Here is a 16,976-nt window from a genome sequence, read left to right on the forward strand (position 1 = left end):
AGAGTAATTATAATAACAAACAAAAATATTAGAATTACAATTTACTTATTGAAGAGGTACGTTTTTAGTTTTTTCTTGAAAATTTCAACTGAGGGAGAGGTACGGAGGTCGAAAGGGAGGGTATTCCAAATTTTGGGGCCATAATAAAAGAAACTACACTCCCCCGATCTTGAATTGATACGTGGTAATCGGAGGAGCGTGGGGTCGTTAGAAGAGCGGAGGTTGTATTGAAGTCTAGGAGGAGTATGTAGAAGCACAGACAGATACATTGGTGCACAATTATTCAAACATTGGTAGACAATTAGGGAAACTTTGTATATGATTCTGTTATTTACGGTTAACCAGTGTAATTGCTTAAGTAGAGGAGATGCTGATTCATACCTGCTCCCTCCCAAAACAACCCGGGCAGCACGATTTTGGATTCGTTGTAATCTTTGAATGTCTGTCACATTAGCATTCAAAAGAAGAGAGTTGGCATAGTCTATTCTACTGAGGATTAATGATCTTACGACATGATGGCACGCATCAGAGGTCAACAGATTCTTGATTCTAGAGATATTGTACAAATGAAAGTTAAGCGATTTACACAAAGCAGTAATTTGTTTAGACATGGACATTGAAGATTGAAAGAAAATACCTAAGTTTTTGACATTGTCAGACATTTGTACTCTACCATTTCCTATGTTTATACTTATATCACGCGGTAAGTGATGTCTAAGCTTTGGTGACATGGCCAGCAGTAGTTCCGTCTTTCCTTCGTTCAGTTTGAGTTTATTTAAGGTCATCCATATACTAATTTCAGAGATACATTGTTCCAGTTTACTTATTTCTTCTTGAAAATTTGCAAGACTTTTGGGGTTGAAACTTGTGTATATTTGTGTGTCGTCAGCATACATATGATATCTAAGACCGTAGCGACTAATAATTCTTCCCAAAGGTTTGACGTATAGCGTAAAAAGGAGCGGGCCGAGTACGGACCCTTGTGGAACTCCATAATCTAAAGTATGAACATCAGAGTAAGTGCTATCTATGCGAACCCGATAGGTCCGACAGTTAAGATACGACCGAAACCACTGCAGAGCCGTGTCACGTATTCCAAATTCTGAGGAAAGCCTATCAATCAAAAATCCGTGGTCAATGGTATCGAAGGCTGCGCTTAAATCTAATAAAACTAGTATCACACCACGCCTTTTATCAATTTCACATAGAATATCATTTCTAACACGGGTTAGTGCAGATTCAGTACTATGATGTCTCCTGTATGCCGACTGAAATTCATCTTGTAAGCTAAGCTCTTCGACATGGGCTGTCAGTTTTGAGGACACCACGAGCTCAATCACCTTGGATATGTAAGCAAGATTAGATACAGGCCTATAGTTTTTAAGTTCCGAAGAATCCAACGAAGATTTTTTCAGGTGAGGAAAAACTATTGCATATTTAAGTTTGTCAGGGAAAACTCCATTCACTAACGAGCAGTTTATGATTGACGTGATAACGGGTACCATTACCTCTGAATTAGCTTTAAGCAGCCAGGTTGGCATGACATCCAGGTCACAGGACTTGTTTGCAGACTTCTTTATGACCCTCTTCACATCTTCATCGCTGACTGGTGTTAAAGCCAGCAGTAAGTCGTCATCCGCTACTGGACCAAGAGGAGGAGGAACATTATCCGGATCTGGAACAGTCCACACTGTTTGCTGATTAGGTGGATGTGCATCAAGTAACTGTCTGATACTCCTAACCTTGCCCTCAAAGAAATTGGCAAAATCATTGCAGAGGCGAAGCGGTTCATCGGACACTGGGAGGACATGCTTTGAACGACCCAGTAATGAACTGACTGTTGAAAACATATTCCTGCAGTTAGACTCAAGAATAACATTTGTGTAATAATTACGCTTAGCTTTATGAATGATAACATTTAGCTTATTCTTTTGATTAATGTAATTCTGTCGATCCGAAACAAGTTTGGATTTTCTCCATTTTGACTCCAGCGCTCTCTTTAGTTGTCGACTTGTTAGGGCTCCCATCACTTTAGAGGGGCATTAACTTATATCCCTCTTAGGGAAATGAAGCCAAAGTTAGTAATTTGATTGTATGCTTTTGTAAACTTGACTAATTCGTAGAAAAAATAATTGAAATAAATTGAACCTTACATGTTCTACGGACAGAAAGGCGATCGGATTCTTTCAGGATTTCTTATCGTGTACATACTTCGGAATTATCAATCATTGTCCAATTTCAACAATTTGAGGTTCGAATAGAGTCCTGATATTCCACGTTGAGAAACAATTTCATGCAGGATATATTCAGAATTGAACTGGTAATCCGTAACAAAGTCATCAATAGCGAATTTCTTTGGAAAAATTAAAATAATAGTTGTTAAATCATTCGCTGAAAATGCAAAAGATTGCCACTTGAGCTTCTAGATAAAGTAATTACACAAGTGATGATTGCAAGCCCCCAGAACGGTGCAACGCCCCCAATTCTGTATGCAACTAAAGGTTTGATATTTATCGGTGTTTTACTAAAAATGTTACACCCTGACAATAGCCTCTACATTTACAATTAAGGTTGATGAACAAGTTCAGCATGCAGTCCTCTTGAAAGTAGACAGAGAAAGCACGTAGTTTTGCAAATCAAAACAATTCAGTGTTTAAAAAGCTATGAAAATGATAACACTGCACAGAATATCTCTGAATCACAAACGATTTCATGCACGAGATACATGTATTTAGAAATGAACGAGTCAGCCGTAACAAATCTATCAGTAGTAAATTCCTTGAGAAACAAAATCAACACAATGCTTGTGAAAAATATTGTTATCAAAATTTAAGGAGTATACATGAATATCTTGATGACATTCAGCTTTTCATTTCTGTTTATCCTTCCTCAGATGCAATTGCCGATGCTAAGAGAACTTTAGAAGCCTGTATCCATGACATGAAAGACTGGATGGATTCCAACGGTCTTAAAATAAATGAAAATAAAACTGAGTTTATCATTTTGGGCTCTAAGAACTCTTTACTGAGAGCAAATCATACTCATTTAAGCTTGCATGTAGGTGACAAAGTTCTAAAGTCAGCCTCAAAGGTCCGTAACCTCGGTGTGATATTTGACAATAATATGTCATTTATTGAACATGTATCTAGCATATCAAAGTCTGTGAGATATCAACTGCGGAACCTTGGGTTCATACGAAAATCTCTGACTCAAAAAGCATGCGAACAATTAATCCATGCATTAATCTCATCCCGCTTAGACTTTTGTAATTCTATTCTATTTGGACTCACAAAACAGCAGCAAGACAGACTGCAATCCCTCCAAAATGTCTTCTATTACGCCTTTATTACGCTCTCTTCACTGGCTACCTGTCCAGAAAAGGGTCCACTTCAAAATTATGTTACTTGTTTATCGGGCTCTCCGTGGAATTTCGCCACAATACATTAAAGACTCACTACACCCCTACAATCCAACTCGTACCTTAAGATCTGGAAGTGATAATTTGCTGCAAATTCCCCGTACCCGTCATTCATGGGGAGATCATGCTTTTTCGCATGCAGCAGCCAAATTATGGAATAAGCTTCCCTCATCACTTCGCTGGATTGCAACATACTCCACCTTTAAAACTCATCTTAAGACTTACCTATTCCATCTGTAACCCAGTATTTCCTTAAGTTGAATAAGTTTATTTTACTAAATCCATAATTGACATGTTATTTGTATATATATGAAATTAATTAGTTATCACCCTTTAGTCTCATTGGCTGCCCGTGTGGGGCCTGTTGGCCTAGATGCTAGAGCTTCTGTGAATAATGTGCTGACTGGGCTAGTCCCTTAAATTGTCAGTGAACGGAGCAGCTGGAGGGCACCGGGCCCCATCGGGCAGAGCTGAGCACCGAAATGGGTCATAACAAAAAATATTGTAAAAAAAAAAAAAAAATTGTAAAATTATTTACTTTTCCTGTATCAAAGAGAACTGTTGCTGAGCTAGCGCCATGAGCGTCCCTGGACGGTGTGTGCGCTCTATAAGTTTACACTATTATTATTATTATTTATAATAAAAGGATTGAGGTGTTTTTAGTCATAAAATAGACACATTCACAAATAAAGGAATCATCTTCACAAAATATGTATTGCAGACACAAAATAAAAGGCCTTTCAATGTATTATTTGTATCATATGTTTATTCAACTCAGAGATGTTGCAAATAAAGCAGAAAGTGATGAAAGCATAAATACCTTTTTAAAAGGCCTACTGTCTAATTCTACTTAGCATAATTGCATTACTGCATAATTGCATTGTATGGTACAATTGCTTCTCCATGTTAAATTTTCCTTTTTTCTGCGAAAAAGTCTTCTTGGAACCAATCATCTTCATAAGGAAGGACGAATGCAGTTGTAATCTTAAGCTCCCGATAGGTAAAACTGAAGAGACATTGCATAGAAAAGAATACCTCATAACTCACTCTGTGTATTTTATGACCTATACAAATTCTATCCATGTGAGAAATGTTGGCATGTGGAACAAATATGTTAAGTCTTCCTTTATACCTACAGTAGATGCGGAAAACCATTTAATCATCGCAACATTTTTACAGGATACAAATCTATAAACATATATTTAACATTTTTATTTTACTTTGAAATAAATTACCAATACAACTTGAATGATAAATGGAAATCAAATCTGTTACATAATATAAGAACAATTCATATCTCTCTGTATTTTAAACCCTACATATATAATGAAAATACTACTGAAAAAAGGATAAATGTTACCATTGACTCTCCATGAAAAAAAAATATTAATACATGAATAAACTTTTGAATGAAATAATACAAAAGTAGTTTTCTATTTCTCTTTCAAATGAAGAGAAGGGCTCATGCACATAAAGCATATATCTTTCCAGTTTTAACCCTACAAATGTAATACAAATGCTATGCAAGATCAAATATAAATAAAGACTTTCCATTAAAGAAAAAATAGGAATTATCCGCGTCTGAATATATAATGATGCAAAAGTAGTGTTTACTTCTCTTTCAAAAGATGGGGAAGGGAAGGAGTTCTGCAAATAAGAAATAAGCAAGTGAAGGTATAAAGTATAAATCATCATATGGCCTTCGTTTGTTCAGGCATACACATGGTGTACAATCATTAATCAAAAATGGTAAGATAGGTGTCGACTATCTTCAAAGAGACTACTGCAAAGCAAAAATGTCTGGGCATCATATGCAACAAATGTAATAATTGTAGTTAATATTACAAAAACCTACTCTTTATTTGTTAAATTAGCAAATATCTACACATATTTCATGCCTTTTCACAAAAGCAATGTATGGAAGTACTCTTTCAAGAGAATGAAACATATATATATTTTGTAGATATGTACATCGTAACATCAGAATAATCAAACTTCAGTAACAGCGCAAACTGAGTTGGCAAATCAAAGGCACAGCATTATTTGAATGTTCCCATTGTGTAACACTCACGAGTGGTAGGTGGCAATTGTGGCTACATCCCACAAGACCACACGACAAAAGAGCAGAGTTGAGCATGGATATGTCACAATTCACTGACAACATTGCCAATTTGAGATTTGAATAGTTTTAGAGGACTCATATTTCAGACATTCATAACTTTTCTTACAATTTCTTGGATTTCTTCCAAACTTTCACCATTCTGTTTCTTTTTTTTTTTGTGCTTTTGCACAAATGAACATATAAAAAAAGGTAGGATTACCCTTGAATGTGTAAGGACGAATATCATTCAGTAAAACTGATTTTATCTTCATCCTCTCTGAAGTACAGCTATTGTCATGCAGATATAGTATCAATATCTGCACTCTGGTATCAAAAGTAACAAACTGAACTTGGACATACAGAGCATTACTCATTTCCATGATGACCCGATTGATTAGTTTTGAACTCGACTCTTTGTCTTAAGCACCAACTGATAGGGATCGACACCGACAGCTTCACACACAAATAACCAAGAATTAGTCATCTGCTATCATGCCGCGTTTGTATGCAATTTATAATTCCCACAATACAGCATGTTTGAGTTTAAATTTATACATGTAGGGTATGGTCCACTAATTAAAGTAGTACACTTTACACATACCAGTAGATTTACAAACCTTTGATTTGACACGCATTAAATGACTGCAAATTCAACCCTCCTTAAAATCAAAATATAAAGTGATAAAAAAAATGTGGCATTGTCAGTCATCTTCTTTCTATAACAAAAGATAAGATACACTGAAAATTAAGCATAATCAATAGTAGATAGCTAGTTCCTGCCATACTTTGTTTTGTTTTGTTTTGTTTTATTTCCACTTTTTCATATCAATACAAAGAAACATACAAATAAATATAATGAATAACATGTAAGTTTGACAAAATTTGTTTCTAGTTAAAATAAAAAGTTTCATACAAAAGGAAAAAGCAGGAGACCACATGTCGTAAGCGTAAATGCTTGAACATGACCGTGGCCTCTGCCGAGTTAACAAAATAAAAGAACAACCCATGCAACTGCATTGTATTCAATGTTAAATAAGATATAATTGAAGTGATTAAAAGTGAGCATGGCTGAATTAATTTTGAGCGAAAGTAACAAAACAAATTTAGTGAAATATTTCGTGTTGAGAAGTGCATTTGTGCAAGGTGCAAAAATTTAGCTTGGGTGGAATAAAAAGAGACTAATACCGTGACATTAATTGTGTGTTGGTTTCAGTAACTGGTGACAATATTAAATGTATGCAGGGTCCATTTCTGTTGACAAACAAAGACAGAACAATTCAAGACATAACAAATTAGATAATTTTTAAATTTCTATGTAAGATCTAGTAAACTATACTTAGTTAACAAATATGCTTTCAAATAAGCTTTAAAAGAATACAGGGAGGTCCTAGTTTTAATATGGTTTGATAAGTTATTCCAAATATCTGGTACATGGTGTCTAATTGATCGTAGGGCTAAACTAAGTTTGGGATTATTAAGATGGTAATCATGAGCATGTCGAGTTAAATATGAGTGTACGTTTACATTTAGTAAATAAAAGTTTAAAAAAGTTTACTGTACATGTGTGTGTGTGTGTGTGTGTAGGTTAAGTAATTTATAAACAGCATTGCAGTGGACAGAACTCACAAAATTATAATGTCTGATTGCCATTCTGCTTTTTTATTTTTCCAAGTGCACAAAATATAGGTATTTCTAAGTTAATACAAGTACCTTTAATAATCCAGTGTACACAGGGTAAATTAACCGTTACAGACATATTCTGCATACACAATGGGACTAAAAATGCATAACATGACAAATCTTAGTCTAATTTTTGTCTATTTATATTACCACTACCTGCTATATTGATAGGTGTACCCCCCCCCCCCCACAAAAAAAAAAAAAAGAGGGGGGGGGGAGTACATGAAGTACAGATAATTCAGCTATCATGAACCTAAAACATGAATACAAGTGAAAATAATAATTGTCTTTATCAAATACATAACAAAGTATATGTATATTGCACCTACAAAAATCATATCATAAAAATATTGGTACAGTCAGTTCATGGAAGGGTGTATGAAGGAGGAAACTAGAGTACAACTTTGCTGCTGATGAATTCTAAACTTGTAAAAGATAATTATTCACATCAAATTGGCATCAACAAAATGGATGCCAGTGGGCTTATGATTGACAGTGTGCTATGTCTGAAATGTTTGATTTGTTACAACCCTTGCCGCTTGAAAGTGACTCACATCAAAGAAATAATAAAGTAGGACCAATTGCCTAGGGGCACCAGCTGGTCCCTGTGCTAAGCCTATGGTAATGACAGAACTCTGTAGTCAAAAGCTTACAAAATAATTACCTGGTGATTATAAACATACAGGTAAATGCATTATGTGAATAAATAATACTTGGGTTAAGATATGCTTATGAAATATTGGACAGCTCCTTTAGAAATTACAAAATAAGGAAAAGAAGTAAGATAGGTGCTGCTATTTTTTCTACTTATTTCATCAATGTCTACACAATTTATTGGCAATCGTTGTTTTTCATATCACTTTGTTTTCGCAGTCTTGCTATACTCACAATTTAATTTTGGAACATTGAAGATGGACTATCACAAATATTTCATTTAAAGACCGTCAATACTACTGGGCCAGAATGGATTAGACCACACAGTGAGGTCACTGACAGGTGGCTATCTCATTAACTCAGCTCTCAACTAACATAAGAAAAAGAGGATCACGGGGGACCAACAGGCACCGATTGGGGAAGTTTTCTAAATAGAGGGTGCAAGTAGCTACAAGTACATGTAGGACAGTGGGGCTTTAACCTCTCCTCTGTTTGGCTCTGTTCAGACATAATACCGCAAGACCGAGGTAGTTTTTTTTATGGTGGCCTAAATTAAAATACTCCTCACATTTCTGTACCTTATACCACAGAGCTCAGAGCCCATTGTTGCGTGCATACAGTTGCCATTCATTTTAATACACGATTAAAACAACCCGCAGTGGCTGTTTTTGTGGCAGGTGACCACATCTTATCTGAATGAGCCTTCATAGCTATAACAATTTGTCCACCTCTATGTATGTCTTGGGCTGTATTAACATCTTACAAAGTCAAGAGGTCACAAAGTCAGGCAACTGTTATTTGTCAAATGTGTTTGTCTGTCTATCTTTCTGTCTATTTCTATCTCTCTCTCTCTCTCTCTCTCTCTCCCTGATTCTTTCTATGTGTCTCTCCCTCTCTTTCTCACACATGTATTGGTGGCGAGCATGAATGTAGAGATTGGTAGCGATATACTTCTTTATTGCTTGCAGCGAGGAGCCAAGTCAAGATAAATAAACACAAACAATATTAAAGCCACACTGTGCTACTTGTAGCTACTTGCTCCCTCTATATAGAAAACAATGCCTAATTGGTGACCATAGGTCCCCCATGATCCTCTTTTTCTTATGTTATTTGAGAGCTGAGTTGATGAGATAACCACCTGTGCAGTGACCTTGCAGGGTGCTCTAATCCCTCCTATAAACTAGTACAGATAAGCTTTAATTAATTCACTCTTTCCCCGGCTGCACCATCTCAACATGCATGGTGCTATTGAGATTTCATGACATTTGACCCCCCATCCTTTAAGACAATCCTTTAATCAGTACTTGCAATGGAAAAGCAATAAAAAGGGCACATCTTATTTCTGTCTGAAATCCACACACTTGTAGTCAATACAAATACATAATTGAGAGGGGGAGGCTGGAAGAGAATGGCAAAAAGTTGCTTGCATTGTTTCGGTACAGACGTGTTTACATCAAACTTTACTCCCATTGTGAAACAAGGAAGGCAACATAATCTATTTCATGCACATAGTGGCTCTTATTAGTCAACAAAAATAATGACTAAACACACATTGCAAGTGCATCTTACATCCATTTGTGTTATGGTAAATCCACTACATGTAGAAATCAAATATATATATATAAACAATATATAGAATATACAGGAAGTTGGAAACTTCTCACATAGACCAATCACTGCCATAGATCAACATTAGGTGTAATGCCCCTTGAATTAGAGGCGTCATTTCGATTGCATTATTATCTGTGCGAATCAAGCCCTTGAAGGGAATAACAGCTAGTATTAAAACTAAGCAGTCCAAGGTTTAAAACAAAGTGGATTTGCCAGTGCCCTTGGGTGAGGCATTAATCCTCATTACTCAAAGCCGTTGGTATCCTGGTTGCTTAATAACAAGCATACACATACTTTCTTAGCAGTCAGGTAAAATGAATCATCAAACCATCAATACGGTACGTCAAAAGCAGCGCTAGTAGCTATTAAATGCAATCCTCCACAAGGCAAATGACGCATCGTGTGCAACGGGTACAAGACTACATGCAAGGCGCTGTGTTATCTAAAGAGATGTGAGAAGAGAACAGGATTCATCCGTGGGACATCTTCAACCTCCAATCTGCCTGTGTTGTTGTTAACATTGCTATTGGTGCTGCAACCACTACCTGATGCTGCTGCTGTTGGTTCAGTTTCCGTGGCGACCATGGCCAGCTCCTCCTCACCTCTTGTGCTGCTACTCTTGAACAGCGCAAGTTGAATACACTTGATGTGAGTAGCACCCTAGGGATTGGAACAAGCAAAATGAATGGTGGGTTGAGGCAAATAAAGGGATTACAAGTGTGCAGCAGTATACAAAGAGATATTATATACAGTGGATAACACACAGCAAAATGAAATTATGAAGGAATGGTGCGGTTCACGTTTCTTTATCTTATAGCTAACAGATACATGAATAAGTAAGGGCCTTTTTTGTGTGCACCTTGATCTTTTCACCCCATCTCTCATATTCATTCACACATAAAATGATTTGAATGTTACCGTTTGTTTTCTGTTCTATTTGGGGGAGGGGTGGTTTACTGCTCATTTTTCTCACCTGTATGAGTGCTCTCTTGATAGCATCATCATTGCTCATGGCCAGGACATACTCCTCCACCATGTCCCACTCCTGGACCATGTTCTCCACCATCAGAAACAGCTCCATCAGGGCCCGGTGTGCCGCGGCCAAGCTCTGGGGGGAGCAGTCTGCACTCAGCCTGCAGTTCATGGAATCCAGCAGAAGCCAGAGAGGCTTGAGACGGGTCAAGTCCACCGGCGGTCTGGGCTCGGCAGGGGTAGAGGATGGGGGCGTGTCCTCGTTGGTTTTGTCTTGGGGCGAGGGTGTCGATGGGTCAGGGACGGTGGATGTTGAGTAGGTGCGTGGTGATGACTCAGTCTGAGACGGACTGTGATCGCAGGAAATAATGAATTCATGAATTAATGCTCTTCACAGTATGGAATCAAGCCCATCAGAGACCTATTTTACATTTTAGTATAATTAAATATATTTAAGTATGAATTACAATCATGGCTTCAGACCTGAGTATACTTAGATGAATGATTGTAACCTCCTAAACCGGTCAATGAAGGCTTAACCCAAATAGGTTCATACCATCTATACCTTCTAATGTCTCAGAGCTTTAATATTCTATATAACTTTTTTTTCATAGTGGTCTTTTATATAGTATAATATAGTGGTTTTTATATTCAGTTTCTTTTCATATTATAGGTTCAGAGAGGAACGCTGGTACAATAAAAACAGACTCTCTTGACACAGGTTACTTTTATATGGATTTGAATGAAGGACACTGCAAGAGGGATTTGGTAGTCTTTATACACAGGTCACCTTTGAATGTTTTAAAGGGATCGTTTAACAATGTTAAATCTGAGATACTCGGTCCTACATGTTACCAGTGTCTGTGATATGGTGTAATATTGCGCTTCAAATTGATCTCGAAGTGCCTCAAAAAGTAAAAATCTTTGAGTGACCGGTTTTACCATACTCGTTTTCCCCAATAGACTGTAGTGTTATGAAAACCGTTCAGCAAACGGTTTTCAAAATTTGTAATTCCAATCATTAATATCTTGATAATCAGACGGCCGATCGGCTTGTAAAAGTCATGGAGTTCCTGACTGACCTAAAGGTTTATAATTATCATTGCAGCATGAGCTAAATCAAGGATTATTTCTAAAGGATCTAAGACAAAGTTACCGGATCCCTTTAAGAGTCAACACCAACTCACTCACCTTGGTATACTAGCAAGGATGCGTAGCAGTAGCTGCACGGCCTTGAGGCGACTCTGGCCGACCTGTTTCCTAGCAACCTGTACAAGCCACTCCCACAGCTCTTGAAGAGGAACTTGTTGGGCCAGCTTGGGGTTAGCTAGTACTGTGTTGAGGATCACATAGCCAGTCTCAAACCTGAGTGATAATACAAACAGAATGCAGGGTGTGTGTGCAAAATAATCTTACTGTAAAGAATTAGTATTAGGCCTAAAAAAAAAAGGATGTTGTATTGCCCCTAAGGTGCCAAAACATGGGTCAGTCGGTCGGAAATCTTTTTTTAAACTTTTTTTTTCTTCCCTCTTTGGGCTGATATTTCTCAGTTTTGAATGCGACATATTTCTTTATTCATTAAACATTTTTTTTTTTAAATAACAGTAAACAAAAACAAAAAATTGGGTCGGTTTCAAAAGGCAATACATCTTTTTTTAGTATGCCTTATGTAGTAGTAGTAACACCTACAACAACGATATTGCTATTACTACTAATAATAAAGACAACAATTAAAAACATAAGAACAACAACCACAACAATAAGTAATTATTATAATAATAGTTGAATTGATACAGCACTTTATCCTGAGGATACATAGCACTGAACATGAGTATAACCTGGCATGTCTCTCAGAATACATTTTTCCTTTAATCTCATGACTAAACTACATGTAATTGTATTATTTATTTCAATACATACCCTAAATTACAGTAATCAAATAGAATGTTACTGTTAACACTTGGCTTTCCATAAATTAGTATAATATGTTGACCCAGGTTTCATTGCGGTCTCTATCAAGAATATGGGCCAATGTGCTTACCTTCCTAATTTGTTGCCAGTGACTGTCAGTTTGTAACCCCACTCGGTTGAGCTACCGTCATCAGAATGAAATTTGTAGTACAGGGTGTCACCTACAGAGGAAATGTACATGTATATGATGTATTTAATAGAGCATTAAAAAGCAGTAATAAAATTGAACAATTATATTATTTTTTATAAATGTAATGCTTCCTGGGAGAAATTTCAAGAGTTTGAACATATTTGTGGCTTACACCCAGTAAATAAGATCGATTGATCGATCTGTAATTGAAAAACGAATCACAGATCGATCAATCGATCTTATTTACTGGGTGTAAGCCACAAATATGTTCAAATTATATTCTTGGTAATAGGAGGATAGTATAGCCAACTTTATAATCTTATCCGCTATCTGGACATATTCATAAGTCATACATACATACATGTAAACAAAATTCACATTTTATTATTGATTGATGATGTACAGTAGATTTGCGGGTGCACCATGTGAGAGAGAGAGAGAGGGTTGAGGAGTCCTGAAAAGGACGCTGACTCGGTAATCTTTCTTGGGGGTGTGGTAGTCCTGAAAAGGACTGTTTGTTATCTTTCTTAGCAAATTGTTCTAAGGAGAACTATAGCGCTTGGAGAGGATGAGTGGCTCGACGTTTCGAACAGGTTGACTATCCGTCGTCAGGAGTGGAGAATGGCTGGCGTGCGTGAGCTTGATTGATGATGATAGAAGTTGATTAATTGAATACTCTTACAGACCTGGTAATTCAAGATCTACCAAGTTGGCGCTGCCATAGGGTTCACTCATAAACATTAAATATGTTTGTCTACCATACTATTTATTATTCAATCATGAATCAGCTTTGACCTCTAATGAAGCTTCCTAACAATTTGAAGTTATTACAGACCTGGTTTTGATGGGTGAGTAATATATCTGCAGCATAGCACAGCAGCTATATTCTAACTCATGAAATAGTATTTACCATCTCAACTCATAAAAATTAAATATTCATCTACAGTATTTATTTAATTGACGTCTAAAGAACTTTTCTAACCATCACACAGTTACCACAAACCTGGTAAATCAAAGTCTATCCAGTTGGCACTGCCATAGGGTCCCGAGAATGAATGGACGTCGTGCTTGAAAGACGAGTTGGAGGATAACTGTAGTGTATCACAGCAGCTCTCTGTGCAGCAGCGTTCATCAAACTTGATGCTCAGGTGAGTGGCTCCCGGTAGAGAAATGTTGCCCTGTGGAGAAACGTTGTAAGAATCAAAGAGTAGTCAAACTAAACTGGAGTTCCCAGTCATGGAACTTTGTTTCAAGAGAAAATGGCACGCATTAATTCTTAATTGTTTATCATGCAGGTAGTGGGTTGTTTGGTTCAACAAAATACAAAGAAAAGAACTTACTGGAAAACACATTTATTAAAAACCAAACTCACACGGATTAAATTAACATGGATCCATAATACATGCAGGCTGGTACTAGTTGCACGATTTACTTCATCTTTTGCCCCTCATTACTCGGCTAATGTTATTGTACATTAAAATTGTTTCTTCTGTTTGTGACAAATAACACAAGTACAATCTTATCTCTGACCAACAGCTACACATATGAAAGGTGCAAAGGTTCTTTAAAATATCTTTGATTCTACAAAAAATTTATAGAGCACAGTCCCACCTACCTGTTTTTTAGTGTTGCTCTCATAGTTGTGTTTGGATTCTAAGGTCTTGGGCAACATGACAGTCACTTGCATGAAGGAGCACGCAGCTAGACACAGCGGGGCTAGTAACCCATCTTCACAATGATGGACAACATTCTCTACAACCTGAAGATGAAAGAATTAATAACACTTTTTTTAATTGACTGACGTACATTTATGAGCTGGGGAGCAAGCTGCTACACACCATGTCATTAATGCATTATCTTTTATAAGGAATGATAAAATTCCATATGACATGATTGTGAGCAGAAAGAGCAAAACTCACTAACAAATTTAAATCCATTTTTGTTGGAGTAAAGTATTGCATCTAAAAAAAAAAAGCCTCAAAGTGGCTATCGATGTGCAAACCATTGGGGCACTTTTGAGTTATGAGCTACCAGTAATTTAAGAGCAATTATCATCATCATCATTACTGTCATTAGTATCACACTTTTCATTATTTGTTCCATATAATAAAGATCACTGCACCCAGACGCCTACGTGTGATGAACTCCCCCCCCCCCCTAATTTTTTTTTTTTGTACCAAAGGGTGACCCCCAAATAGTGACCTTATCCCCCCCCCCCCCAAAAAAAAGTGCTCTTACCCCCCTCCCGCTTATTCAGCGGCTCGCTGGGTCGTTGCAAAAATGTTAAACCCCCCCCCCCCTTGAAAAAATCCTGCGTACGCCACTGACTGCGTCTGTCCATGTGTTCATAGGCAGTGAAACTTTATTCCCACATTCACAAACACTGACTACAAGCATTAGAGCAAGCACAGTGAGTGCCAAGTAGAAGAGAAGCTGGTGCTTTATGTACATAGGAAGCCATCAGCATCATCATTGTCATCCTTATCATCGTCATCATCACAAATATCATTATTATCTTAATCATCGTCATCCTTATCATCATCATCACAAATATCATTATTATCATAATCATCGTCATCCTTATCATCATCATCATAAATATAATTATTATCATAATCTTCAATAGCATTATCTTCATCGTCATCCTTATCCTCATCATCACCATCATCATTATCACAAATAGCATAATCATCATTATCATCACAAATATCATTATCATCATCGTCTTGAATAGCATTATAATCATTATCTTCATCAACATCCTTATCCTCATCATCATCACTATCATAATCAATCATTACCAACATCATCATCATCATCATCATCATCACAAATAGCATAACCAACATCATCATCATCACAAATATCATTATCATCATCACGAATAGCACCATCATCATCACCTTCATTATCATCATTGTCTTGAAAAGTATTATCATTATCATCATCATCATCATCACCATAGTCAATTATCATCATCACCATCATCATCACTATCACCATCCCTTTCATCTTCATCTTGCGATCCATTAGCGCACTGAACTCACCTTTAAGAAGACATCTTTCTCCTCGACTCTCTGAAGCAGGTCAAGTATACTGACCAACTGCGAATGCTCTTTACAACCAAACGTATTAGTACTGATCACATGATCACCGGTAGCTGGCCAATCAGCAAGCAGAGCTGCTAGCACCTGTCTGGCACACATCACTGCCAGAGCATTGTTGATCTGCATCAGATTTTGAGAAAGTATCTTTACATGAAACTATCCTTTACATGAATAAACTCATGTTTTGTTGAATATCACAAAACAGTAAAAATTGCATCAATCCTACATCTATATATAAAGTATTACATAAATTTATTTCTTGCATTACAAAGGTATAGCTAAATGCATCACCTAATGACTTTGCCTCAACAATTGATATTGAACATGAACACAATGAGAGAAAAGTAAAAATAATGAATATCATGGGTGCATGTAAAACCCATGCCATCTGTTTAGAAAAAAACTTGTGAATGTCACCCTGACGTAAGAATGCTATATGCATGAAGGTGTTGATATCTACTTGGGCAGACCCCAAGACTGTCCCTATTGTCATAAATCAGTAGCTGTAAAAAGGTGATTGTTAGTACATGCACAACTTGACTTGATATATAATATTATACAACACCTACGTGGATCCTTGTCATTTGATTGGAGGATTGTTGGTCACATGATATTCAATAGATGGTATATTGCACGGTCGTGCATTTTTGGTTATATGCGCTGTGCATTTTTGGTTATATGCAGACTGCGTACCTCTCAGTCGTGCGCGCGCGTATCCCTGCGTGTATCTGACGCGAAGGCAATCTCAATCGAGAAGAGGGCTTGACTCCAACTTTAATTTATCTTTAATATAAGGAGTAAAGCATAATTTGTTGATTAACGTTCTATTAGATCTTCTTCGATGTTGTATAAAACAAATAATGAATGTTTTTCATTCGTTCAATAGTGCAAATATTTTCATTCGTTGAAAGATTAACGTTAATTCTATTCAACTCGGCTGACGCCTCATTGAATAGAATGTTAATCTTTCAACTCGTGAAAATATTCGCACTATTGAACTCATAACCATTCATTATTTGTATAATGTACTCCTCTCGATACTATCATGAATGCAACTTTCTATCCCTCCTCCTTGGTCTCTGTCCCTTCTCTTTAATGCCCATTTTATATTTCTTTCTTCCAGGGAAAAAATTAATATTTATTTTTCGGGGGCTACTTTTCAAGCTTGCCTGCATAAAAATAACACTCTAAAATGTGTTTTGCATTGAACTCCAGGCAAATTTACGGGGGCTCTTTTCTGATTTTTGGGGGCTCTTTTGGGCATTTCGGGGGCAAATTTGCCCTGAGCCCCATGTATTTTTCCACTGCTTCCTTCCTCTCTTAATTTGTATG

At 36.9% G+C, this 16,976-nt stretch overlaps 1 protein-coding gene across 1 annotated transcript in view; it reads right to left on the bottom strand.

Annotated features, from left to right (window-relative positions):
* Positions 1–8,962: 8,962 nt before the first annotated feature.
* The window catches only part of LOC100889891 (zinc finger ZZ-type and EF-hand domain-containing protein 1), a 78,187-nt gene continuing 70,173 nt past the window's right edge, over positions 8,963–16,976 (bottom strand). The window contains 7 exon segments of the mRNA XM_030984635.1: positions 8,963–10,124; positions 10,438–10,786; positions 11,628–11,801; positions 12,478–12,568; positions 13,541–13,715; positions 14,153–14,296; positions 15,585–15,764. Coding sequence (XP_030840495.1) covers positions 9,903–10,124; positions 10,438–10,786; positions 11,628–11,801; positions 12,478–12,568; positions 13,541–13,715; positions 14,153–14,296; positions 15,585–15,764 — 1,335 coding nt within the window. The 3' untranslated portion in view covers positions 8,963–9,902.

This window comes from Strongylocentrotus purpuratus, unplaced genomic scaffold (genome assembly GCF_000002235.5).
Source record: "Strongylocentrotus purpuratus isolate Spur 01 unplaced genomic scaffold, Spur_5.0 spur5_scaffold_14, whole genome shotgun sequence".
In the NCBI taxonomy this organism is placed as follows: Eukaryota; Metazoa; Echinodermata; class Echinoidea; order Camarodonta; family Strongylocentrotidae; genus Strongylocentrotus; species Strongylocentrotus purpuratus.